At 52.5% G+C, this 26706-nt stretch overlaps 2 protein-coding genes across 10 annotated transcripts in view; one reads left to right on the top strand and one right to left on the bottom strand.

The window, feature by feature from the left end:
• MTMR3 (myotubularin related protein 3) overlaps nt 1-4434 on the top strand; it is a 74643-nt gene extending 70209 nt beyond the window's left edge. For 5 of the 7 annotated variants that reach the window (XM_082293317.1, XM_082293318.1, XM_082293316.1 and 2 more), the window contains 2 exons: nt 3-29; nt 2246-4434. In XM_082293317.1, the coding sequence (XP_082149443.1) occupies nt 3-29; nt 2246-2417 (199 nt within the window). In that variant the 3' untranslated portion in view covers nt 2418-4434. The remainder of the gene's footprint in view (nt 1-2; nt 30-2245) is intronic. The other 2 variants (XM_082293320.1, XM_082293315.1) reach the window with 1 other exon arrangement.
• Nucleotides 4435-4474: 40 nt separating this feature from the next.
• On the bottom strand, nt 4475-26170 carry LOC309579824 (acyl-CoA dehydrogenase family member 11-like). Of its 3 annotated transcripts, none has more exons than XM_082293324.1 (15): nt 25782-26170; nt 22250-22482; nt 21544-21643; nt 20385-20502; nt 19533-19666; nt 19274-19432; nt 18473-18567; nt 18106-18205; nt 16064-16204; nt 15656-15748; nt 15160-15267; nt 9651-9822; nt 8869-8935; nt 8450-8589; nt 4475-4617 (listed from the first exon to the last, which is right to left on the bottom strand). In XM_082293324.1, the coding sequence occupies exons 1-14, from the start codon at nt 26073-26075 to the stop codon at nt 8478-8480; spliced, it is 1926 nt and encodes a 641-aa protein (XP_082149450.1). In that variant the 5' UTR covers nt 26076-26170; the 3' UTR covers nt 4475-4617; nt 8450-8477. The 3 variants fall into 3 exon arrangements, with proteins under 3 accessions (XP_082149450.1, XP_082149449.1, XP_082149451.1); XM_082293323.1 differs by lacking the exon at nt 4475-4617 and adding an exon at nt 6595-8093; XM_082293325.1 differs by lacking the exon at nt 4475-4617 and adding an exon at nt 6595-7059.
• Between the last annotated feature and the right edge of the window lie 536 nt (nt 26171-26706).

Raw genomic sequence — 26706 nt, 5'->3', positions numbered from 1 at the left:
AGGGACACTGACCGAGTTGATCAGCTCTGGTGAGCATTTCCAGCAGCCTCTGTCCACTGTCCGTCTGCCTCTCCTGGGTGACTTCTCCCAACTAACTCAGCTCTTCTCCCTCTGTTTCTCACTTGCCTGGAAATCACCAGAACTAAGCTGGGGGTGCTCAGCACGAGCTGTTGGGGGTTGGATCCGTGTGAGCAGGCCTCTATCCTCACAGAAAGGCTTTTAGGACTTGGCTTTTGGGAGCTTAACGGGGATGTGGCTCAAACTAACACTCACTGTCAGTCCATGTGTGTACTGCTCACTGACAGGAGACTGTCCTGCAAGTTTTATGCATTTATTTTTGATCATTTCCCTTTTTTCCCCATTTTTGGGAGGGGGCCACGTGTTATCAAACACTTCCAGTATTGCTGTTTGGGGTGTTGGCAAAAACCCACCACTTGTTTTAGAAGGACTGAAAATCCCGTGGCTGGAACAGGTGCCACAGAGCTGGTGGAGGGTCAGGATCACCAAAACTGGATGAACATCTGAGATTTGGGATGCGGAGGAGGCGTGGGGAGCATGACTTTCAGCCCCCCTTCCTCAAATGAGCAACATCCCTTTTCCAGCCTGTTTTTTAATGTCTCTTTTTAATGTCTGAAGCGAAGCAGGGACCACCGGGATAGAAGGATGAGCTGTCCAGAGCTTTCCAAAGCGGTGTCAGAGCACCATTATCTAGGATAAAACAACACAAACCCCGAGCATATGTTAGGAATGGTGAGCTCCAACAAAGAGATCCTTGTTTTAATCCCTCTGGTTGGTTTTCCCCACATCCATCAGTGAGCTGCTCTGGGATAATCATTCCTTGAGCAGCGAGATGGGGCTGTGGGGGCTGTGTGGCACCTCCCGAGGCTGTTCCCACTCCTGCAGGTTTCCAGCAGGGTCCTCCAGTCTCAGAACCTCTGCAGAGAGGCTGGTCCCTGTCAGCCTTCCCATGCCGGGGTTCTGGCTCCGAGGCCCAGAGCCGCAGTGTGGAACTGAGGAAATGAGCCCACTGAAGTGGGAAATGGGATTTCTCTGCTGCCTCTCTCCCCGTCAGTGACCAGCAGCTGGAAATCTCCTTTCTTGGCTAGGAAGGATTAATCAGAGCTGCTGGGTGTCAGCAGAATTCCCTGGCAGCCTCTTGGCAGCAGCAGCAAATCTCCAGTGCAGAACAATGATCACAATCCTGGTGCCAAAGAGTTAATGGACATGGAAAAACCCAGGTCCTTGGAGTGCTGCTCCCAGCTCCTTGTAGGAATTGATGAGTTTGGAGGACAGGGCTCACAGGTTTTGGGGGGGGGGCTGCAGGAGGTAGTTAATGACTCTGAGCTGTAACGAGGTGCATGTGCCGGTGTGGCTCCGCCAGTGCCAGGAATGCCACGAGTGCCCACCTGTGCATGGAACACCTGCGTGCCCACGCTGGGCTTTGCATGCTCCTCCTTGGCTCAGTTTCCTGGATGCAGGAGTGTGGGGCCATGGGGGCAGTGGGAGGATGGCAGCAACAGAGGGCTTTGATATTTCCATGTTTAAACCTTTCCAGCTCTGAGCAGAGCCTGGGAGCAGAGTCTGGCCTGCTCCCAGCACTGCCACATCCATCCTGTGACCCGGGGCTGGATGAGCTGCGTGAGCAGGGCCAGAGCTCCTGTTCCCAGTGTTCCCCACATTCCCCACATCCTCGCTCAGGAAGGGCCCGTGGTGGCTCTGCCTCAGCCCCTTAGCCCCATGCCCCAGGGTGGCATTGGCATCGTGCTGGAGCTCCTCTGCAGCACATCCAGCCTGGCAGTGTCCAAGGCCAGGTTGGGTGGGGCTTGGAGCACCCTGGGATAGTGGAAAGTGTCCCTGCCCATGGCAGGGGTGGCGCTGGATGGGCTTTAAGGTCCCTTCCAACCCAAGCCATTCCCTGGTGAATGGCAGAGAGCTCACTGTGACAGAGGGCATGACTGTGCAGCCTGGCTCAGGGCAGTGCTGAACAGAGGCATTTAATGACCTGCAATCCCACACTGTCCCTGGCTCCATGCTCCTTCCTGTGTCCATTCCCTGGATCTCTGCTCCATCCATATGAGGGAGCACTGCAGACGTTGGAGCTGTCCTGCCCATGCCCTGGTCCATAGGGAGGTACCACCATCTCCCCCATCCCAGCACTGGGAATATCTCATTTTACAGCTCAGGAGACTTTGTCAAACTCCTTCTAATCTTTTCTTTTCCATTTCTCCTCTGTTCCTGATGCAAGGAATTGTGGCAACGTGTTCTGCTCCAGTTGCTGTAACCAGAAGGTGCCCGTTCCCAGCCAGCAGCTTTTCGAGCCCAGCAGAGTCTGCAAATCCTGCTACAGCAGCCTCCACCCCGGCAGCTCCAGCCTGGACCTCGAACTGGACAAGCCCATCACTGCCACATCCAACTGAATTCCTGGCCTGGGAGCGGCGGGGGAGCAGCCGAGCCGACCCTTCCCCACGGACACGCGGGTTCCCGGGGGGCCGAGGCTGGGAGGCTGCGCGTGGAGCTCGGGGCGTGGGGCGGGACAGACCTCGAGGATGTGCCGCTGGACCGTGGGATTCTCCTTGTCCGGCTCTTCCCCTTTCCTGCCTGTCCTGTCTGTGTGTCCGTGTCCCCGCGCGTGCGTGTGTGTGTATATAATAATCTATCTGTTTGTTTGCGGGAGGGGCGTGGAGGTGGGGAGGGGGCTGGTGCCAGCACCAGGATCCCGTGGGTATTTATCTGTCCCGCTGCGGAACCGCTGCAGGCCGAGGATTTGGGGGAGCAGGGAGCAGAGGGAGCTGGGCTGGCGGAGTGCAGAGCCTGAATAGCTGCAGCCTCCAGTGCTTTCAATCACTCCTGTTATTCCAAACCCAAAACTGCTGTTTGGGAACCTGTTGCTGCTAGAAGAGGTGGGAATCTCCTTCCCCAGAGACCTGTTCCCTCTCTGTTCTCACAGTGGGCCCGAGGGTGTCTCAGTCAGATTCCTGTGCTGGTGGCTCTGTACCTGCACGCACAATCCATGAGGTCTGAGCCCTCGGAGCAGGAACACCTGGAACGCTGGCTCAGGAAGGCTGTCGGTGAGAGCCGAGCCAGGCGTCACACTGGGCCTTGCCAGGATTCAATCCAGCTAGGACAGGAGCAGACCTTTGCCTTGTCCTTGCCCCATCCGTGTGAGATTCCCTCTGGGAGCAGAGTGTTGCTCTCAGGTCCTGGCTGGTCACTCGCACTTTATTGGATGATCCAAGCCGACGGAAGGCGGCCGGGACCCGCCGGTGTCGCCGGGCTCGGCCCGTGCGGAGTGCGCTGGTGCTGGGCACCCCCCTGGGATGTTCCTCCTTTCCCAGGCTGTGTTCAGTGTACTCCAGATAGGAAAAAGCTGCCTGAGGAGCTTAAAACAATCCAAAATACATCATGGATTCCCCTTCCTCCTTCTGTCCCAATCAGTCACCTCACTGAAGGGTGAAACTCCCGAATATCCGTTTGTAACCGACTGGTAGGTGCTCGTCCCATTCCCTTCCCATAGATCCTGCTTAGTGCAATCTGGCAAGGAGGAAGAGTAGATCCTGCTCACCATGCATTCCCTAGGCAAAATCCCAAATTCTCTATGGTGTTCCCAAGAATCCTGCTGGGGTATTTCAGAGTTCTAGATATAACAGCTCAAAATCCAAGAAACCTTGGGAAAAGAGCATTTCCCTTCCCTGGAATGCCACAATCACATCATCCAAAGGGAGGGTCTGGTGGAGAAACCATCTGGCAGAGCCCAGTGGGTCTGAGGAGAAGCACTGGGATGGTTGGACTGTGCCCTTCCCACCCTGCCGGGGTCTGTGTGCTGGTGTGAATGTCCAGGAAGGAGGAGGCTGCGTCCTTGTGGGAAAGGGGTCTGGGAACGGACGGAGCATCTTGGGATCTCCCTGGCACAGGTTTAGAGAGATACAGTGAGGGAAAAGCAAAGGATGGGGTTTCCAGCTAAGGCATGTTTAGGATCTGTTCCTAACCCAGCAGCGAGGGCTGGAAGAGAGGCACAGGCGTTGCTGTTCCGCACAGAGCAGGACGAGGGAACGTCCGGCTCTTCCCGGGGGTGGTGAGGGGGAGGTGGCAGGGCCGGCGTGGGGGGACACCCCAACCTTGTGTGGCTTTGTGGTGCAGAATCAGCCGGAGCCTCCGCACGTGCCAAGAGGGTCCGCTCCGGGCCGGGGCTGGGATGTACAGTGTGAATAAAAGCTTGCAGCTCTTTAGGCTTTTTTGGATCGATGAAGCACTTTTTTTATTAATATTATTTTTCTTTGTATGTAAAGGAGGAAGCCGTCTCTCCGTAGCTGTGTACAGAAATAACCCTTCTCTCCGCAAGAGAGTAAAGTGCTCCTATATTTTTCATTTTTGTCAAAAGCGAGAAGTAAATACTTTAGAATTGTTAAATATATAAATAAAAGTGAATAAAGTTTAGACTTTTGCATGGGAGCATTTGCTAACACACTTCCTAATTTTTTATTTTTCTCCCCTGTCCCTCGGAGGGGACGTGTTGGAGGCTCAGCAGGAACACCGAGGCCTTGGAAAGGAGGCTGCAGCTGCTGCCCTTGGCTTTCTGTTCCACGCTGTGTCATTCCAAGGAACAACAAACTGTTGCTCCTAAACTTAGAAGAAAAAATTAAATGTTAGGCTTGGTTTTCCTGGTGCAGGAGTCTTCTGGGAAGGGGGAAGGACACAACGTACACACCCTGCCAGGTTCTGTTGGCACAATCAGCACCATTTTCCAAGGATGGAGAAAGGTGCCAGAGTCTCAGCTCTCTCCATACCGTGTTTTTCTTTTTCCCCTTACCCAACCATCATATGATGATGTTACCCAAATGTAGGAGCAGCCCAGATCTCCATGAAATTCCCCCTGCTCTCGGTGGGGTTTGGCAGAGGAAGCCCTGTTCCCACTTGCACCTGCCTTATCCCAGTGCTGGATGCTGGAGCTGTGGCTTTTGGGGAACAAACCAAACTCACTCAGGTTTAAGATCTTTTTTCCCAGAAGGTGGAAAACTCAACTGATGTTTGTCCTGCACAAGGATTATTCCCATTTTCCAAGCACTGCCTGCTCATTCTGGCTGTGCACAGTCCTGTCCCCTCTGCTCCCCCACCATCGTTTATTGCTTCTCTTACATATTTGAGGATTTACCCTGAATTCTCAGGGGTCTGAGCAGCTGTGAGTGATGTGGGGCCAGACCTGTGTAATCACAAGACCTTTAGCACAATCCCTCTGTGATTTGATGGTGGTCATTAAATCAAATCAAACCAGGTTGGGGCAGAGCCGCTGGTGCGATCTGGAGTGGAAAAGAAGCAGGAATCACGTTTGGTGCTGTGCAGAACACGCAAAGTGATTCAGTTACACCTCACGATGTAATTTCCTGGAGCTCCTCTCATATCTGAGTTTCTCCTGAGTGCTTTCTCAGGAGCTCATTGTCCTGCAGACGTCACAAGCCCCAGACAGGGCACTGCTGGGTGTGGCTCTCTGCCCCTGGCAGAGGGATCGGAGAAGTTCGGAACTTCCCCGCGGTGCAGAAGGGCTCCTGTCAAAGGGCAGCAGTTCTGCCAGAGGAGAGCACGGCTGGAGGTGTCAAAGCCCATTTCCCCCGATCAATTCTTCCTAAGGAGCCTCCTTCCCTCTTTTCTTTGTCCCAGCTCCCGGACGGGCCATGAGCCTGTCAGGACAGCGGCGCTGCTGTCCCGATAAGCGGCTTCAGTGCTGCCCCTGGGCTGTAGGACAACCTCCGGAGGCAGAGGGGATCTTGGGGTCTCACAAACAGCGTTAGGAATCACTGGGAACTCAATGCGATACCAACAGGGCCCCTCCTCCCTGACAGGGAAGAGGGAAGGTGGCACTGGAGTCACTGGACAGGAGGGCTCAGGGATGTCACCCTGGGAGGGCTCAGTTCTCAGAGCTGGGCACAGGTGGGTGTGATGGTGGCAGCTGTAGGGTGGAAACCAACAGCTCTGGTGGGGAGGGAAGGGGAAAGAAGGGGAAGGAGGTGTTTGGGAACTGCTCCACCCCCTGGGAAGGGCTGTAGGGGTGGGATGGAGCCTGCCCTGCGAGAGGTTTTGAGGTGTTGGAGGCTGCAAGGGGCGATAACCACGTGCAGGAAGCTGAGCGGGTTCAGGGCCTATTGAACAGATGGATCCTGGAATTATCCAGGACAAGGTTTGGAGCCAGCACTGAGCAGAGGGCAGCACTGAGCAGAGGGCAGCTCTGCCAGGTGCAGGACTGGCCCAGGTGTCCCACAGTCATTCGAGCTGTCAATCCCTTCCCACAGTGCAGCCATTGTTGTTGCATTTTGGGTTTTCAGCTCACCGTTCTTTGACATTTCATAAATGCTGCTAAAGTTTCACTTTATTATTTAACAAATCTGGGTTTTAAATTGATTTCCCACAGCTCTGTCACAAAATGATTTTTAGACCTCACAGTGGCAGCAGGTGATGGGTTTGATTGTCCTCTTTTTGGGTGGGATTTGTATTAAAATGACATCTGAAGTCTCAATTACTTACCTGAAGCACATGAAATGTTTGAACCCATGCAAAGCTCTGAGGGCAGAGCTGTTCAGCGACACTGGAAGTGTCAGACCCTCGTGTGTGTTAACAGCCTTTATTCTGCTGTAGCCTCAGAGTGAATATTTAGATCTTAATAAATTTGTCATTTTCCTACACAGTGATGAATTCACAGTCCCTTGTTCTCTGTGTTGGTGCATCTGCAGAGCTCCCAGTTTGAGGGGCTTATTTTTAGGCAGATTATAGCTCATATATGAGGAAAAAAGTAATCCTGATGTTCAGAAATGTAAAATAGGCTGGGAAGAAGGAAAGCCTGGATTGGCAGCAGTTGGATGGAGATGAGCCCTTAGGGAGAGCAGGGGATCCAGGGGTTGATAGCTCTGCAACCACTTCCAGCACAAGGACCTTCCCTCCTGGGTCACATCCACCTCCTGCTGTTGGACCCACGGGCACATCTGCTGGTGGATGTTGCTGCCATCATCACTCAGAGCCACACGTTGCTCCCTCACTTTCCGTTCTCCTGAGTTTTATGGGGCACAGCAGCTCCTGTGCATGGACACCTGTGAGATCTTTGACACCAAACTGCAGGGACAGAGCCTGGTGCCAGGACACAGGGAATGGCTTCCCACTGTCAGAGGGCAGGGCTGGATGGGATATTGGGAAGGAATTGTTCCCTGGGAGGGTGGGCAGGCCCTGGCACAGGGTGCCCAGAGCAGCTGTGGCTGCCCCTGGATCCCTGGCAGTGCCCAAGGCCAGGCTGGACATTGGGGCTTGGAGCAGCCTGGGACAGTGGGAGGTGTCCCTGCCCAGGGCAGGGGTGGGATGGGATGGGCTTTAAGGTCCCTTCTATCCCAACCCATTCTATGGCTCTGTGATTCTGTGATGCAGGAGATTTTTCAAACCCAAACACTCTTTATTCCCTGCAATGCACAGACAACAGAAGCCCTTTGGTCCTGGGGCTGGTTCATGGCATTTGTGTGATTCCAGGGAAGCTCTTGGCTCAGCCTGTGATCCCTGTGCCAGGACACAGGGAGCCCATGGAGCCTCGGGATTGCTCCACTCTGCTCCTCCCTGGAGCCACCGTTTGTGTCCTCGTGGCTCTGCCAGCTTTGAAACTCTGGACAACTCCAATCTCAGCAAACAGCTCCTTCCCCCTCTTCCCACTCAGTGTCTGGCTGCTGTAGCATTTCCCAGCTATAAATTCCATCTGTCTTTGGTCTATTAGTGCTTTTCTTCTGCTATTAGCAACTTCTTAATTAAAAACTTGTGGCCAGCAGGGCAATACCAAGCTGGTTGACTGATGGGCTGAGGGGGAGGAGAAGCACACAGCCAGTGCTTAGGTGGAGAATTACTGGATTTCAATCCAAAACTTCTGTAGAATTTATGGCAGGATGGATTGCAGCATCATTAGGACACGTGCATAGGGAATTAATCAACTTTCTGGAGGCCAGAGAGAATACAAATCCCTTTTTTTCAGAAAGCAGCAGTTCCTGAGGAGGTCAATGTGGTCCACAGCCACGGTGGGTGGAAAGGGCAAACCCCATCCAGGGCAGGTGCAGGGGTGAAGTCCGTGGTCAGCACTAGAAAGCAGGAAAAATGGTGGTTTTCGTATTTAATCAGCTTCAGAAATTTTTCAGTTGGATTTTGGTTGGTTTTCTTCAAAAAGAAGAGGGTTGGCACTTGAAGAGCTGCTGCTTCTGGATTTTGTCACTGGGGCTTTGCCTAAAGCACTGAGAGAACGTTCCAGTACCTTGGAGTGACTCTCAGGACTGTGTCTGCGTTAGGAAACCTCAAACCTGCAGATTTCAGCCCGGGGCAGGTGGGGGTCACTCCTAAAGGATTTGGTCTGGCCCCTTGTGGAACGGGATATTCCACAGCACCTTGAATTTGCAGCTACCTGAGGATTTTGGAGGTTTTATTTTGGATTGCAACCCACCTCGTGTCCGTGCTGGGGCTGCGGGCGCTCAGAGCCGGCTGCTCCCGAACACCAGGGCGCTGTCCTGGAGCGCTGCCCCGCCCCGGTAGCTGCCCCTCCCTGACTCCACGGCCACCGGACACAGCTCCTGGTTGCACCACCTGGATGGACAGAAGGATGGACTGTGCCAGCCCGGCCACACACACGGGGCTGGTGCCAACCTGAGCCGTGCCCAGGTGCGATCCCACCCATCAGTGCGGGAATGCAAATCTCTCGAGCAGGGAAAAGGCCCGGGGCTGAGAGCAGCCACTGCTGGTTCCCAGCGGTGCTCGTGGGTCTGGCCGTGGCCAGGAGTTGGATCACTCCGGAGGCAGAGCAAAGCCTCTGACACTGCCCATGGAATCATCCAGAACGGCCAGGGTGGGCAGGGCTGTGCCTACCTCAGGGCAGCGCAGACGTCTGTGGAGGAAGCGTCAGGCTGAGCTGCGTGTTCCATTAAAAGAGCTCCTGTGGGGGGAGTAGGAGGTGTCAGTATTCCCAGGCTCCTGCCAGAACAGCCCAGGGCTCAGGAAAAAAGGACGGTGGTCACTTCTCAGCAGTGCTTGAAGGCTGAGCTGCTTCAGCATGAAAGGTGGGGACTGAGCTCTAAAGCTCCACCCTTGACCCAGGTGTGAATCAGGTGTCTACAGCTGATTCCCAGCCCTTTCCTGGTCTGAAATCCACCAGCACAAGGTTGTGGAGCTGCTGGAGGAGTCCAGAGGAGGCCACGGAGATGCTGCAAGGGCTGAAGCCCCTCTGCTCTGGAGCCAGGCTGGGAGAGCTGGGGGTGCTCACCTGGAGAGGAGAAGGCTCCAGGGAGAGCTCAGAGCCCCTTGCAGGGCCTAAAGGGGCTCCAGCAGAGCTGGAAAGGGACTGGGGACAAGGCATGGAGGGACAGGACACAGGGAATGGCTTCCCAGTGCCAGAGGGCAGGGCTGGATGGGATATTGGGAAGGAATTGTTCCCTGGGAGGGTGGGCAGGCCCTGGCACAGGGTGCCCAGAGCAGCTGTGGCTGCCCCTGGATCCCTGGCAGTGCCCAAGGCCAGGCTGGACACTGGGGCTTGGAGCAGCCTGGGACAGTGGGAAATGTCCCTGCCCATGGCAGGGGTGGCACTGGATGAGCTTTAAGGTCCCTTCCCACCAGACCATTCCATGGTTCTGTGATTCCTGTCTTTGCCCTGCCTGTGTAGATCCGTGCCAGGCTGTAGGAGAAGTCCCTGGCTGCCAGCTCCATGGTCAGTGCCTGCTCTGAGCCCACAGCTGCCATGAACTCTTGGAGGCTCCCGATGGCTTCCCGTGTCCGCTGCACGCCTGGGGCCAGTTCCTCAGTGCCTGAAGCCAGTTCCAGCTTTTTCTGCAGAGAGAACAACCACAGGAGAAATTCCAGTGTATTTGCTTTGTGCCAGGAAGGGGCTGCTGGGACCTTGGGCGCACCCGGCTGCTGGCAACAAGCTCAGATGCAGGTGGCTGCCCCTGGCACGGGTGGAGCAGCCAGGGAAGGGGATGTGCCCAAAAGGACACTCCCAGCCTTGCCTTGGGGATGGAGAATCCCTGTGAGCAGAGCCAGCATGTTGCTGTTTCCATTCTGGCTTCCCAGCTGCACATGGGGATCAGCTCTCATCCCCCGATTCTCTCCAACTCCATACCTGTATATCAGGGTCTAATTCTCCCAGGGTTATATTATTACCTGCACAAATATGCTCAAGCTGTGTCCAGGCAGGAAAATTCATATTTAAAGGAGCTTTCCTCTGTAAATTGTGTCAGTGGGAAAGGCCCCAGGACAAGAGGAAATGGCTTCAAGCTCCACTGAGAGAGGTCCAGGTTGGATATTTGAGAAAATTTCTTCATTGAAAGGGTGGCCAGGCACTGTCACAGCTCCAGGGCAGTGGTGGATCCCCATCCCTGGGGGGATTTAACAGCCCTGTGGATGTGGCACTTGGGGACGTGGGTCAGTGGTGGCCTTGGCAGTGCTGGGGAATGGTTGGACTTAATCCCAGAGGGCTTTTCCAACCTAAAGGATTCTGTGATTCTGATGGACACTGGCCATTTAACTGTGCCAACAGCACTGCCTGAAAGCTCCCCTGGTTGAGCCAAGCTGCTGTTCTGCCACATCCCAAATCCCTTGTGAAAGCACCAGGGATACTCTGCCGAGAGGGTCTGGAATTGTTGCTCTTTGGGCACGGCCTTCCCGTGCTGTTCATCTGTGTCTCCTGTGTATTCCCTGGTAGGAGGGATGGGACACTGCCTGTGTTTGGGGGTGGCCCTGCCTCGTGGGCTGTGGTCCCATCTTTCCTCACTCAAACCCCTCTCTCTGCAGCAGGACTGAGGGATCAGCTTGGAGAGCATCCCCAAAGGCTGGATGGGAGCAGCACAGCGCGTGGTGAGAAGTGCTGCTCATTAATTAGCTTCATCAATAACCTGCAGACGAGACTGAAGCCTGTGAGCAGCAGCTACACAGAAGGAATTCTTTATGTTTCTGAGGCTTTCCATGCTGAGGTGATCCCGCAGCTCCTCTTGCTGGACCAGAAAATCCATCTGGGCTGGGCTGAGCTCAGGTTTGTTCTGTGTTCTCCGATTGCTCAGACCCCAAACTTCCACACTTCCCAGTGCTGCTGTTCTGGGTTCCAGGGGCAGAAACACCCCCAGCATGTGCTGATCAAATACAAAAACAACTCTGGTGCCAACATAAAGCCCATAAAGCTCCAAGCCCACAGAATACTAATGAGGTGTTCTAAAGTAGCTCGGAGGTTGTTGCTAACGAGGATCACGGATCCCAAAGGCATCACCGTATTCCCACAGTCTGGGTGGGAGCCAGCACGGCACCAGCCGAGCACGGGGACAACGTGCACTGCTTGTGGCTGGGACATGGACATGCTGTCACAGCTGGAAGGTTTGAACACCTGGGAATATGGATCAGGAATGTAAGAGCATCATTTATCCTTAAGGGATAAAAAAGACCTTCTACTGTCTTTGCTCACCAATAATTTACTTTTTTTTTTTTTTTTTGTTCCAATTGCACTTATTCCTTTCCTAACCAAAAGCCCTGGATCTCCTGGAAGGTTTTTCCATGCCCTCTCTGCACTTGGGATGGAGAGGCTGGAAGCTGCTCCAGGGCAATGCTTGAGGCAGGAGCAGCTCCTCTTCTCTCCTGGCTGCTCTGCTGCAGCTCTGGGGGGAGGCACACAGAGCATCACTGCCCCATCATTGCCTGAAACAATCAGCAAAGGAGCTTCAGAGCTCCAGTAGTTCCGATTCCCTCTGTTTTCATGGAGGAATTTTAAGATGGTGCTTGTTTGTTTGCTCTCACTGGCTCCCATGCAATGTGGTCAGAGTGGTTTTTACTTACAAGATTAATCATGAGTATCTAAAAATACAGTGACAGGAGGAACATCCCAAACAGGGCTAAAAGCACAATTTCGTGTCAATGCTTGGAGTGAACACATGGCCCCACATCAATAACCTCGATTTGTTTCCTGCTGCCTGGAAATTGGGGTTGTGGTCTGAAAAGGACCTGAAAACACTGTCACGTGTCTGAGATTGCAGGGCTGATTTACAGCCTGAATTACAGCCCTACACAGAAATTCTTGAGGCAAGAGTTGATTCTGAGCCCTGCATGACACATGCGGGGCTGCTGCTGAGATCCTGTCCTGGGATGTGCCCAAATTTCACCTGAAGTGACTCAAATGCAATAATCAACAAACTTCCCAGGCCTATTTTAGAGGCACTTTTCAGATTGTAATTGAATTTGAAAGTACACCCAGGGCTCTGGCTCAAAATTCCAGCTAATAAAATTTTAGTACAACATGAACTGACTGGCCCTGAGCAGTATCCACCTGAAATTCTCACCACAGCAGAGCTGGAAGTCAGGATGTGTCCTGGGCTGATCCCAAACCATGGGCAGAAGGGGAGGGGGGATTCTGCCCTCCTGCCCTGCCCAGGTGAAACCCCACCTGCAGAGCTGCCCCAGCCCTGGGGCCCAGCACAGGAAGCACCTGGAGCTGCTGGAGAGAGTCCAGAGGAGGCCACAGAGATGCTGCAAGGGCTGGAGTCCCTCTGCTCTGGAGCCAGGCTGGGAGAGCTGGGGGTGCTCACCTGGAGAGGAGAAGGCTCCAGGGAGAGCTCAGAGCCCCTTGCAGGGCCTGAAGGGGCTCCAGGAGAGCTGGAGAGGGACTGGGGACAAGGCATGGAGGGACAGGACACAGGGAATGGCTTCCCAGTGCCAGAGGGCAGAGATGGATGGAATACTGGGAAGGAATTGTTCCCTGGGAGGGTGGGCAGGCCCTGGCACAGGGTGCCCAGAGCAGCTGGGGCTGCCCCTGGATCCCTGGCAGTGTCCAAGGCCAGGCTGGACATTGGGGCTTGGAGCAGCCTGGGACAGTGGAAGGTGTCCCTGCCCAGGGCAGGGGGTGGGAATGGGGTGAGTTTTTAGGTCCCTTCCAACTCAAACCCATGGCTCCATCCGTGTCTCTCACTCGCTCTTCTCCCCAGGATTTCCAGACTAATGACCTCTAGACAAGGTGGTTTGTCACAAACTCACCTGTGGATTAAAAACCCTAAATATCCAGCTTCTCATAATCACAGTGTGCAAGGATGGGGAAGTTCTCTGTATTTCCCTTCTCCTGAGGATAATTACAACCCTTGGTTCCTGTTCCTGACCCCAGCCCCAGCAGCACTGGGTATCTCACCATCAGCAGAGACAACTGATACAGGAAAAAAGCAAGAGAATGAGTTACCCTTGTGATGACCTTCAGAGAAGCAAGTGCTGCACAGGTACTAATGCTGCTTTCTGCAAAGCACTCTGACAATGGGCACCAGTCCTGCACACTGAGAACCTTGATGGACAAACATAAAATAAATTGTACTCGGTTTGTGTGCATCAATAAAAAGGAAAGGGATTGGAGCAGTAAAACCCCTTTATGATGGATTAAATTACTTCCTCTCTAGACAGGATTGGGAGGGATGTTTCAAAATGAGCCAGACTCACAGACTGAAAGAATTTGGACACCTGGAGCTCAGAAAGATGTTGTTTATCACCTGTGAGTGAAAACCTGATTCTGGTATAGAAACTCAAGCACATTCCTGCAGAACTCTGCAGACAGAAATCCCTCCCAGGCTGCCTTTCCAGCACCTGGCTGCCCCAGGCATAAAGGAAAAGCTGAAATTGGCCAGGTCTGATCTCTTCTATCCAGAATTGGAGCATCCACACTGCTCTGAGCCCAACCCAGCCACTTTCCTTGGAAATGCAGCAGCCTCAGTGTGACATGGCCAGTAAAGGCAGTGGCATTACTGGAATTTGGAAACCTTGAAGGCAGCGCCCACCCCCCTCCAGCCTCACCCACAGCGTGATTGATGGGAGCACTGAGGAGCTCGTTAATTAATGAATCTCAGTACTCGTGTTACTGCTCTGCAGGCCCTGCTCTGCGTCACCACGCTGTGCTCCCGAATGCTTCCCTGATTATCCCGTTGTTGAGCTGCAGCAGGGAGGTGCTCCAGGGTGCAGCACAGCACCTTTGTGGGGTTTTTGTTTAAATTATTACTACTGTGGAGGCTGCTTCTTCCCAAATTACTTTAGAGCCTACCCCCAGCTCCTTTACTTCCCCCTGCAGTGTCAGCCTAAGCTGCTGTTTGCCAACAGCTGGATTTGCCCTCAGCAGGTGTGCTCAGTCCTGCCCCTGAGCAGATTTGGTTTCTTGTTTGGCGGCCAAATTGTTTGAGGTATTTCTCCCTTCTCAAAAGTTGTCAGAGAGGATGGCAAGGGAACCCTTATCCCTGGGGATCAGAGAGGTGCTGCATACAGAGCACAGCTGAGCTGCGGGGGTGAGATGGGACAGAAGTTGCCAACTGCAGCCATTGGGAGAACTACTCAGGCTCTGGAAAGCTCTGTCCAGGTCCCAGTGCTGCAGGAGAGCAGTGTCCCAGACCCTTCCTTTCTCACGGGGTCTGGGTGGGAAGGTGAAGGCTGCACACAATCAAATCCAGCACTCCAAATGCCCAGGGTTCCCCTGCTGTGCCTGGGCTAATGAAATCGGGATTGCTGTGTCTGGATTATTAATAATGTCTCCTCTGAGACAACACCCTCTGATCCTGCCTCCTGGGCTGCTCCTGTCTCCTTTTTTGGGACACACCAAGCCAGGTGATGCTCCTTCACCTTCATAAAACACTGAGCTGCTTCTAACTCCTGTCACCTGAGCAGCTTTAAAAGTAGAGCCAAAGAACAGCAAATCCAAAGAGGCAGCAATGGTATTCCTTTGGCTCTTTCCATTTTTTCAGGGAATAAAAATAGAAAGTCATAATGCAGTAGATAGCCCTAGTGAGGTTCAATATTCAGCAGTCCTGTGGTGATTTTCCAGTTAAGAAACAAAACCACAAAATTATTTTGGATTCAGGAAGGTGAGTCACGTTAAAAAATATACTTATTTTGGTACCTGTCATGGGGAACTCTACAGTGCCAAGCTCCTCACTGCTGAGCTGAAAGTATCTGAACACAAGGATCCCAGGATGAGCACTGCCTGCATCCTGCTTTTGGAACAGCTATTTAAGGAGCAGAATTGTAAGACACCGTTGGAATACTTGTCTAAAGCTTTCAATTTGGGCCTATTCCCTGCCAGTTTCAGGCAGGTGCATAAACCCCAAACCAGGCTCTGCCAAGGTGTGTGAATCAGGCTGAGCAGGGCTGCAGGTGTGGGCTCACCTGCACTGTGGACAGGAACGCAGCCATCACCTGCCCCTGGCTCTTGGTGAGGGATCGCAGCACATCCAGGGACAGGATATTTGTTGTCCCCTCCCATATGGACAGCACCTGTGGGGAAGAGGAGACTGTGGAAGAGCATGAGGGAGCCTTTGGAGTGACAGCAGCAAGGAAGGGGAGTGTGAGGGAACAAAGACACACAGCAGAAGTGAGAGATATCAAGGATATCTCCAGAGATATCTTGTCTCACAACAAGTGGAAGGGAGCAGCAGAGCCCAGCTCCATTGCTGTGCTAGGGAACAACCTCAGCACCAGGAACACATCCTGTCTCTCCCTGGGGGTGACTGGGCTCAGCAGGAAGGCAGTGAGGGAGGAGCTGCCACACCTGAAGTGAGCCCAGGAGGGCTGTGTTCTCCCTTGAGTGCATCTTTAGCAGGGAACCAGAGTGCTGTGCAGGGGACTTGATGACACACAGGACCTTCTCCTGCCACTCTCTTACCAGAGTATCCCGGAGCATGACTGGCAAGCCTGTGTCCTCCATGTAACCTTGGCCTCCAAAACTCTCCATCGCCTCAACAGCCACAGCAGAAGCCTGCAAAATGCAGAGAGCTGGTATGATCCACAGTGTCTGAGGGGAAAATCCAACCTCTCACACCACATAACAGCTCCTGCTGGGATGGGCTGACTGGGTCCTGCTCATCTCCTGAGGCAGGCTGGTCATTACCTGCAGGAGGAGCAGCTGGAGAATGAAGCCCGAGTGACACTGACAGGACCTGCAGGAGCAGCAGCCTCCAGAACAGGAACTGCTGCAGGTACCCCCTGCCCTCACTGCTGTGTCACACACTCCTCTTCCCAGCTCTGTGGCTGCCAACATTCCACACTCTGGGCTAATCCATCTGTTCCATACCTGCTTCCCTGTGTACAGTTTGGCAACTGGGATGAGCAGCCTCAGGAGCAGCTGGTCCTGCTCACTCGCCAGGTTGGTTTCAGCCAGGCCCAGGAGGCGAACGATCTCCATAAGCAGCAGAAACGCCCCTCTCACCTGCACCTGTGAGCAGAGAACAGGGGCATTCACTGGCTGGGATCTTGGACTCTGCTGATTCCAGGATTCCATGCATGAGATTGCCTCCAGGGTAAAATGCCACCCCTGCCTGCTCAGACCCACAGCTTCAGAGACAGAGACCTCTGAGCAGCCAAGGCACAAAGTATGGAATATTAAAGGTTCTCTGCCACTCTTGGACACTGTGATGTAGTAGAGGAAAGGGGCAATGCATTTCATCGGGCCTACCTGAGCCTTAACAAAGCTCCTAAAAAGCATCCAGGCCACAAAGCCACATCCTTTCAAAAGGTAAGGGATGTGAGATGATGGTCAACCTCTGAGAACCAGGAGCTGCAAGGCCTGTGACAGATTTCTTCCTGAGCAGCTTACTACCCTGGCAAGTTTTGATTTGGGAAGCATCAGGATATGGAGCTCTGTGTTGTGGGACTATGTAGGATCTGCCCTTTCTTTCAGAGGGGGAGTTCTGGCTACAGACAAGGAGATGCTGGAGCTTGAAGTGATGTTTGACAGATGTTGACTGCTTTCCCCACCTTGTAAGAGAATTTTTAAATACTGTTTACAGCCCATCTCCTGGTGCAGGAGCTCCCAGGGAAGTTGGATGAGTCTGTACCAGTCTGTTGGGGTTTTAGTTTAGTTTTAGGTTTTTTTCCTGTTAAAGGAATTTTCTCCCATAGGCATGTTGCTAGGGGACAAATAGCTGTACTTAAGAAAGACAAAAAGGGGGGTGGGCGGGCCTGGCTACTCCTTTGTCTACACCTGGGTGTGGGGTCAGTTCGCTCTGAGCGTCCAGAGAGAGGAGCTGCAGAGAAAGGAGAAAGGAGCTGCGGGTTCCTCGTCTCGGCCGTTTTTTTTTCTTTTTCTACTGGAAACAACGCCAGGACCCCAAAAGCCGCTTTCCCTGCCCTGCTGGAGGCCGGGCTGTGGCTGCCCTGCCCCGCTGCTGCTTCGAGCTTTCGCTGCGCTGTAGCCCTGCTCGCCCTGCCTGCCTGGGCCTCCGTGGGGTTCTCCCATCTGGATACATCTCGCCTGCCACCCGGGATTTGCGTTCTAGCCTGCCACTCCAGCCTGCCGTTCCAGCCTGCTGCTCCTGAGAGTCCGGGATCGGCTGCCCAGGGGTTTGTGAAGCCTTTGTTCCATCCCTCCCCGGGATCCCGGGGCACCGGTGCCGCGTGCTCCCCGAGCTCGCTCCGGAGCGCCCCCTGCAGCCGCGGGGGAACCATCGCACCTGCCCTGCTCACCGGGAGCCGCCAGCGCCCCTGCCGGCTGCGAGCGGAACTGCACCCGAGGGGAAAGGGCCCGACAGCCGAGAAGGCTGGCACTGGGTTTGTGATTGTTTGCTGTTACTGCTACAGTTATTGTTGTTTGTTTGACTGGTTATATATATAATAGTAAAGAGCTGTTATTCCTATTTCCCACATCTTTGCCTAAAGGCCCTCGATTTTTCAAAATTATAATAACTCAGAGGGAAAGGGGTTATATCTGCCACTTCAAGGGAGGCTTCTGCCTTCCTTAGCAGACACCTGTCTTTCGAAACCAAGACACAGTCTTGGACAAGAGTCTGGTAACTGCAGTTCAGGTGACTGTGGTGTCAGGCCTGGATTCTGAGGCCAACACCCAACTTCAGAGGTTATGGCTTCTCACAGCAGGGGCACTCCTTTCACTCAGAGGAACTCCTTAGTAATTGTTTAGGATAACCTGAGGTCCAGCAGAAGAGTTAGGTCTCTAATCAGACCAAATCCCACTACAGTACAATTCCCTTGATGCATTCACCTTGCTGTAGCAGGAATGGCCTCCTACATCTGAATGCAGGCAGGCTGGCTGTGCTCACTAACAGGATCTCTGTCCTCTTTCCTTCCCAACAGGTCCAGCTTGGCTCCCAAAAGCCTCACCTCCATTCGTGCTATTGTCTGCATGTGTAGGGGGTGGTCCTTGAGGAGCTTCCCGAAGGCCACGCGCTTGCGGGCGTAGTCCCTGCTCAGACTGATCATCCTGGAGGGAACACACACAGGGAACAGTTACACCAGCAACTTCCCACTTCTGAGCTTTCCCTTCCAGCCCCACCCCGCAAAGGAGAACCCTGCCCAGCTGTGCCCCACCTTACAGGTCACCCACTCACAGGCCACCCTCCTCCAGCACTGCTGGCTCCAGGCCTGTCCCACAAAGGTGACACTCGGCTGCAATGCCGAGCACTGCAAAGTCCCCCCTTGTCCTGACCAGCTGCTCCTTCAGCCCTGGGGGAATCCATGCTGTCTTCACCTTCTCATGGAAGCCACTGCACCAATGACATTGTGGATCCGAGTGATGTTCAGCATGTTGGAGATGGCAGCCACTCCACGACCCTCTGCAGAGATCTGCAAGGAATGAGGGCTGATGTGAACCTTTCACATGCCTTGGATGGGGATGGATATGGAAGTGAAAGTGGTGTCAACAGACACATGGACACGGGCTGTCCACTCTGTCCCTGTCTGCCCTCAGGCACTCAGAGACCTGCTCGCTTTAAAATACATCTGTCTCATTTTAGCCAAGTCTGTGGCATGATGTGGCTGCCCCATCACTGGAAGCGTTACAGGCCAGGTTGGATGGGACTTGGAGCAACCTGGTCTAGTGGAAGGTGTCCCTGCCCATGACAAAGGGTGGAATGAGATGAGCTTTAAGGTCCCTTCCAATCCAAACTATTCTGGGACTCTGTTTCTATGACCAGAGAAGTGGCTTTTGGGAGATGGTGTCAGTATGATCAGTTCTGGTCCCTGCTGCTTGTTCCTACCTGCACACTACACAAACTGTCCCTCAGCTGGCTCAGCAACCTGGATTAAGGAAATGACCAGCCTAAAATAACTTTTTTTTTTTTTTTTTTTTGGTTCTCTCTCATCTTTTCCTGAACTCTTCTCAGCTCTGCCCCACACGGAGCCCCACTAGTGAATTGTTCTGTGATGTGGACAGCCAAGCCATGGAGGTGGAAGAGAGGAACTTTTTCAGTTGGGATCACTGCTGAAAGCCTCAGGAGTGTGTGCCATGCCAGGGCAGCCTAGTCCCCGGGGCAGGTGAACTCTTACACACCAGCTCTGCTCTGGCTCCTTGCAGCCACAGCTCTGCCGTTGCCATCTGCCTCGTGCCCAGCTTGTCCTTCAGCCTTTGCACCTGGATGCTGTTCAGCTTCCCCTCCTCATCCCGAACCCTCAGGAAGAACAGGGACAGGCCTCTGGAGCCCTGGGTACACTGCAAGGCATGCAGAGAGGATGTCATTACAAGACACCAAGGAAGAAAAAGAATGCCCCTGCTCCTTCCCCTGGCTCCCCATCCAACAGGGCAGGTTTACCTGTCCTTCAGCATCTGCTATCCTGGCCAGGGTTAATGTCACATCAGAATCAGCTGCTGATGTGAACCACTTAAATCCATACAGACGATAGGTGCCATCCGGCTGCTTCCTGGCCACGGTCTCGGTGCCGTTAGCTGAAAGAGAGGAGAAAACTTCTTGGTCTTATGGGAATTTCTGTGTCAATTGATGCTGATTTTACAGTGTAAGCAGCAGATCCTTTAAGTCACTTCTTGCTATGAGATGGAGCATGGGTTAGCTGTTAATCTCTTTCATTGACCTTCAATAAGAAATGCAGTGTGTATAATCCAGTGCCTCCAGTTCTTTAGGGGCTACAAAGGATTCTATGGATTTGGGACTCCTGCAGTGATGCACATCTTTCACTTCACAGCTGATCCTTTCACTGCTTCCATGGGAAACCAACTGCAGCTTCATCAGATGCAGGTGACTCCCCTTCCACAGTTCTGCCTCTGCAGCAGAGTTCTGAAGTTCCCTGCCCATTATTAATGTTAGAAGACAAATAACTGATCTTAGTAATAACAAGCATTAGCCAGGAATAAAAGTTGAAGGCCAAAATGTTTCCTCAGTCCCAGCTGAAATGGGCCTATGTGGCTCCAGGTTTAGATTTTAGAGCCAGACATCTGTGGGCTACCTATGTAAGGAGCAGAGCCCTGTGCCTGCCTGCATGTCCTGTGTGCACCAGAGGACAGAGGTTGGCCTTTCCTTGTTAAAAAGCAGAGCTATGCAGAGGATTTGGATTACTTTTGCTGAAGCTCCCTGGCTTTTTAGGTTCCCCACACCCTTGATTTTCTCAGTTCTCACTGCCACATCTGCTTCCCACCCCAGAGCACGTACCAACATCTGAGCCACCCCTTCGCTCGGTCATCCACTGGCCAGAGGTCCAGAACTTCTCGGGGTCACGGGATGTCAGACGGGAAAAAGCGTTTTTCAGAGATCCAGGAATACCCAGTGACTGTTTGAGGGGAGGGAAAAGAAACTGAGATGATCATAACACAGTAGGTGACATTATACAGCTGCTTTAACTGGTATGTTCAGGGCTCAGACAGGCCAGTCTGGAAGCAGGTGGGTGTCCTGCACTGCAGAGCATCTGTAGGTGCTGCTGAGAGCCTGTGAGCCAGCCCAGCTCCCTCCTGGCTGCTGCAGCACTGTGCAGGCAGAAGGTGCAGGCCTGTGTTACAACAGGGAGTGCTGAGCATCCCTATCCCTTTGCATTTCTGGGAGAGAGGTCTCAAACAGCCCATGTGCCAGGTTCAGGTATGCTGGATGTCACCAGCACCCAGAGAACTGCAGGGAAGAGGGAACTGCCTTGTGCTCCTTTAAGTTTTGGTGAATTAAAATGCCCAGGGTTAGCTACCTAAGGGGTATTTTCCTCTGAATCCTATGTACCCACTGAGGCAATACAGAGGGGGGTCACTAAAATGCAGAGCCAAATGTTCCAATTGGTAAAGTCTTGGTGGCTTGGTGAATTTAGGTATGGATCCACTAGGTATGGATCTGGCCTATTATATCTAACTGCCACTGCACACGAAAATGGGAAAACAAATCATCTCATAGTAAAAACATATCACAGAATCATAGAATTAGAGAAAGCTTTGTGTTGGAAGGGGTCTTACAGCTCATCCAGTCCCACCCCCTGCCATGGGCAGGGACACCTTCTACTAGACCAGGTGGCTCCAAGCCCCGTCCAACCTGGCCCTGAACACTTCCACTTGCGACACCTTTCCAGCTACCTGCAGTGCCACAGGTGCCATGTGCAGCAAAGGCCTGACTGAACACAGTGCTGTAAGTGAATCTAAAAGCTGGCGTGGGCACAAAGGCTTTGTCCCTAACGCAGAAAGGCAGTGGGAGACTGAGCTGAGTCACAGAGCAAGGACAGGCTGTGCCCAGAACCAGACGGATCAGTGCTCCTCCATCCTTGGCCAGTGCTCCCATCTCTAACCAGCAGTGCTGGTTAGACATGGGCTGTGCCCTCAGGGACCAGCTGAGCTCATACCTCAATGACTTTGGCTGCCCCATCAGTCATGGCCAGTGGACAGCTGAAACCTCCAGAGGAGCTTGAGAACAAGTACAGTTTGACAGCCTGGTACAGGCGGCTGGGAGAGGGAGAGAGAGAGGAAAAACAGACGGGTTACACAGCAGTGCAACAGCAGGAGGATAAAATAGCTCGACTGGGAAGAGAGGAAAAAATACAGCCAGAACAGGTGAGGATCAGACCACTCATCTCAGAGAGGGCAAAAGCTGTTCCAGCCAGGAGGAGGGAAGAGAAGAAGCAGAGTATCTCAGTCCCAGTGGGACTGCCAGCACCAGGCCAGCTTGTGCAGCTTTTAACAATAAGAAATGTGGGTCTGTCACCATGGTCTGGAATACAAAAAACCTGCAAGCGAAATCCCGCATCTTTAGCTGCATTACAACTAACATACATAAAGCTGGAGTGGTGCAGGGAACTGCCAGGCCCCACAATCAGGAAGGTGACATCAAAGAATATTATGATCAAGTGTGGGCCATTAGTTATGGCTTATCATTGGTGAGCTGGAACATTGCAGTGGACAGACAGAGCTGCTGGGGACAGCAGGAGGTGTGCTGGTGTCCGTGCAGCATCTGCTGCCCATTACACAACCAGCTCAGTCCTGCAGAACGCTGAATAAACCTTGCTAAGAATAACCAGGAAGGCACTGTCATTCCCATTTTCCCCCAGTTACCTCCAGTTGGAGTATCTTCTCTCATAGGCCTCAGCAATCAGCCCCTCTTCTGCCGAAATCTCCTTCATCCTCCTCCATGCCGAGCACGTGTGGATGTGATCCACGCGCCGCCCCCAGGCATCGTACTGCCGGAACACGGGGGGGTTCAGCTCACATTCCCAGCCCAGAGGTTGGATCTTGGTTAGCAGGCGGTTTCCAAACCTCTCCAGGTCCTGATGCACCTCCTCCAGTACCTGTGGAGCAACAAGGAGAGCCCTTCAGCACATCCCAGCCTCAGTCCCAGCTGGAAAGGCAGAGGACTGACCGTGTTGTCCTGTAGTGCCAGTAGTCTCTGGCCACTTGGCCCTTCCATGCATTCCATAACACAGCGTGACAGCTCCCTCAGCCTCTGCTGGCACAGCTGTGCTCTGCTGTCACTTTTTCTCTTTTTTTCCCTCAAAATCATTTTTCAAGTTACTTTTGGCAGCATGTCTGGATTTCACAAAAGACAGAAGCACTTTAGTGTCAAGGCTGAGAATGACACAGATGCACATGAGCAGGGGGGTTGGACGAGACGGTCTCCAGAGGTCCCTCAGCCTCTCTGTGATTTACTGCTGGAGAAGAATGCCAGGGGAAGGGCTGCCAAAAATTGAATGCCTTCATCTGTACAGGAAAACTTCCACTGGGCTCAGCAGCTACCTGCCTGTCAGATTAGAAAAGGAGGGATGGAACAATCTTTTCAGCTTCAGCCTGGCACACAACATGTGTAGATTCAAATTCCCACCCTGTACCTAGCTTCCTGAAGGATTCATGTGCCCTTGTTTCTGCTGGTCTTGGCTCACCTGGATGGAGTAATATGTCCATAGTTAATGGAGGGAAAACAGCACTCACAGAGGAGTGATTCATTCCCTACCCCTCAGATCCCTGTTTCAGGGTGAAAGGAATTGCATTTTGCAAGTTCTCTTCAGTGCCTATGACCAAAACCAAGTGAAGTTGCCCAGACTTAAATAACCCCAATTATAGATGATTAAAATCAGGCCAGGAGGTCCCAACCTCCAGCACTCTTGGACCTTGTTGGCCTAAACCCATCCAAAACTGTGTTGGGGGTCAAAGAAGGAGCTGATTTGCTTCCATCAGAGGAAGTATTTGTTTGCTGTTCTCTGCCTCTCAAGTGATGCTCATTCCCTCCTCAATAAAATAATGAAGGAGGTGAATGCCATAATTGCTGCACCCAAAATTGTGCAGTTATAAACCCCATTAACTTGCTGTTGATGAAATACAAACATGGCTTTTCCCCTTCCCTGCCTCCCCCTGTATTGACCTTCCATTAATCTACATTCTGTGTGATTGATTCCTTCCTCACTCTGCCATTCCATACGTGTGATGAGGATCAAACACAAACTGTCCAGGTGCCAACTCTGGAAGTCTCCCTTCTCAGACCAGCCAGATTTCCTTCCACTGAGCAGTGAAATAGTGTTAAAAATCACAAAACAAACCAAAACCATGCACGAGAGCCTGTCAGCGGCTCGAGCTCATGCCACACCCATGGGTGTGCACCTCCAATCTTTACCATGGTGACAACAATTTGAAAGTTGTTTCCACGGCATAACCCAGGAATCCAGAGTTCATGGCCTTTGCTGATCCCTGAAGCACAAGAATCTTTGAACTGTTGACCTGGTGGGTTTTTTTGTGGGCAGAAGAACCTGAGTCTACCAAATAGATCTCTTGGTTTGAGTTCATACAAGGAACTCACAACAGTCCCTTCACTATCAGTCCTGTTTCCTAAAAGCCCCCAACTGCCTCACCGGGAGCTCATGCCCTGACCACACACAGCCTGACAAACCACTGAATTACCCAAATAAATGTGTTTCTTTCCAAGGTGAAAGAACAAAATCAAAACTCCTACACTTGTGACTGCTGAATGTCACACGCAGCAGCCCGGGTGCTCCAAAGAATGGACACTGGGATGTGGAGACGGCTGAGGCTGCTGGGTGGTCTCATTCACCCTAATCTGTCCTTTGATGTTCCAAGCATGAAGATATTGGAAATGTGCAAATTATTGCACATTAGGAGTGCAAATAGACATCCTTTATATTAAAGGACATCTTTTCAGGGCAGCAAAGCCTGATAGATCCCTCTTCGCAACAACACCCAGAAAAAGCAGGTGCTTAATTCTGTCTTCTCCTTAAATCAACTTCAAACAGAGAAAGAAATTTTTTGTGCCATTTCAAGAAAATTTCTGCGTTTGCCATGGAATAGCACAGCAGGAATCAGCCTGCATCTTGGGCGGGACACCCAAAGCCTCAGGGGTTGCTGCTGTCCTGGAGAGGAAGATGGAGATCAGGCTCTCGGGGCTACAGGCAGCAGCCCGGACTCTCCTTTCCAGCAGTGAGGCAACACTGCCCCGCTGGGACCGAGTGCAGAAACGAAAGGGAGGCGCTGCTCCCGGTTCTCCGGGAGATTTTGCAGCCACCATTCTCGGTTCGGGGAAGGAGTGGAAGCAGCCTTGTTGTACTGATCCTTTTACTCTCTGGGAGACCTGAATCATGCTTCTTCCAAAGGGGCAGATTAGGAGCAGAATCTTCATGCTTGCCCAGAGGCATCCTCCTTTCCTGTCCTCTCTTCTGGCAAGAAGGCCACGGTGGTGCTTAGGGAGGCCTCATTCCTCTCTTTTGGGGTGGCTGTGGCAAAAGCAAGCTTCCCATACTGCCACCACACTATTCCCATGCTGTGTCTGCCAGGCCTCACAGACCTAGAGAGCAAGCAGGGGAAGTGGGAGCCTCACTGAAAGGCAGGTCCCCTCCCCTCTGGTCACCTGGTGGCTTTAGAAGTCGTGGTATTGCTCCTGCTGGAATAAATCATGGAGAGAGGTCACACTCTGCTCCATGAAAACTGGTCCCTGAAAAGTGGGAAGCACTTGTGGCCCTTGGGGTGATGGCAGAGGATATCCAGCGAGGTGAGCCACCTCCTGCCAGGGGTACCTGTAGGACTGGAGCTCACAGCACAGACACCCAGAGCTTGGGGATCTCACCCCCCCACCTGCACCTCTGAAATCCATACAGAGCATTTCCTGTATGAAAAATGAACCCAGAAGTGCCACCAACCTGTGCTGAGAACAAGCAAACCCCAAAGGGCCTTCCCACCCTCTTGAGCACTCGGCTGAGAACAGCCCCATTCCCTAGGAATTTTCCTTAAAAGCCCCTCTTTCCCAGGAAAGAGAGGTGGAAGAACACAGAAGAGTTTGGAAGCACCTTAGTTTGTTTCTTCTCTCAGAAATTCCTTTCTCTGCATGACCAGAAAACAAATGCCCACACTGACAATCCCAAAACAGCATTGCAACACTCAGTCCCAGGAGCCCACTGAGCTGCTTGCTGGGTATGTCCTGGCAGTGTTTGCCACCCCTGCCCTCAAACACAAGTTTTAAGGAATGCTGGTAAGTTCCCTCCAGTTAAACACTCAAAGGCACAAAAAGGCTCAGACAAACGTTCACTTCAGAGTCTGAAGCAGTGACTCAGCAGAGTCGTGGTGGGTACACACAGAAACACAAACAGACCTTGGGAGGAAGGTGTGTTTTCAAGTAACTCCGAAGCAAAGTGTCCTCCAAGTACTGGTTCCCAGTCTCAGGCTGCTCTTGGAAGAGGGTCTCCGTTTCTCTCCTTGCAAGGGGCACTTCCAGATCTTCTAACACTTGTTGTTCCTGCATGCTGGCCTGTTGCTCCTGCCCCACGGTCGTGCTGATTCCTTTAATACTCAGCATTTGGCACCTCTCCCGAGGCAGAAAGTGACCTGATTGCCTCAACTTGCAGGCGGCACTGGATCTCCGCCAGGGCAAGCGACAGAGAAACATGATCCAGCAAAACCCTGGCTCTCACCTGCAGACCCTTCCTCACCTGACAGCAGCACCAGTCCTGGTTTGTTTGAGTGTTGTGAAGTTATTCTTGAAAAATCTATGAAGTCTTCTCTCCTCCCTCAGGGAGGAGCTTTCCAGCAGCTGCTGTCAACTGAACTAGGGAAAAGGTCTTTGGAAAGTGATCAGAAAATGGCCTGGAAAAACACAAGTACTCAGGAAACACAGTGTTCTCCCCTATCAGCTGGGCAAACTATTATAACCGGACAGACTGGAATTTCTAGGGCTAGGAAACTGGGAAGGGAGGGGTGTGCTCTCACCAGCATCCCCCTGAATTGCTTGGAAAGGTAATTGCTTGGAGTAGAGATGAAAAGGAAAAAATATGTTTCCTTATCTGAAGGATAACAAATTACCTGTAGATGGGAAGAATTGGTTTAGGCAGATTATTCTGTAAATAAGATACCAATGAAATAGAGAACTGCCTCCTTGCCTAGGTTGTGACACGGGCTCCAAAATACTCTGCTCCTTGTGAAGTCCCTGATGCCTTTGAGTTGGGATGATACCAAGACTCCCTTCCCCTACAAAAGTACCAGAAAATTCTAAGAACGTGGATTTGAGTAACTTAAATCTG

The sequence above is a fragment of the Coloeus monedula genome, assembly GCF_965178545.1.
Source record: "Coloeus monedula genome assembly, chromosome: 18".
Lineage (NCBI taxonomy): Eukaryota > Metazoa > Chordata > Aves > Passeriformes > Corvidae > Coloeus > Coloeus monedula.
The sequence above is the reverse complement of the archived record's forward strand: the minus strand, read 5'-3'. Positions and strand labels throughout refer to the sequence as shown.

Excerpts from the sequence above, each read along its gene's own strand:
- LOC309579824 (XM_082293324.1), bottom strand. The coding sequence starts at position 26,075 with ATGTTTCTCTGTCGCTTGCCCTGGCGGAGATCCAGTGCCGCCTGCAAG. Across the intron at positions 16,205-18,105 it reads AGACAATAGCACGAATGGAG|GTGCAGGTGAGAGGGGCGTT; the intron begins GTGAGGCTTTTG and ends CTCTGCTCACAG. Across the intron at positions 9,823-15,159 it reads CGTTCCTGTCCACAGTGCAG|AAAAAGCTGGAACTGGCTTC; the intron begins GTGAGCCCACAC and ends TTCTCTCTGCAG.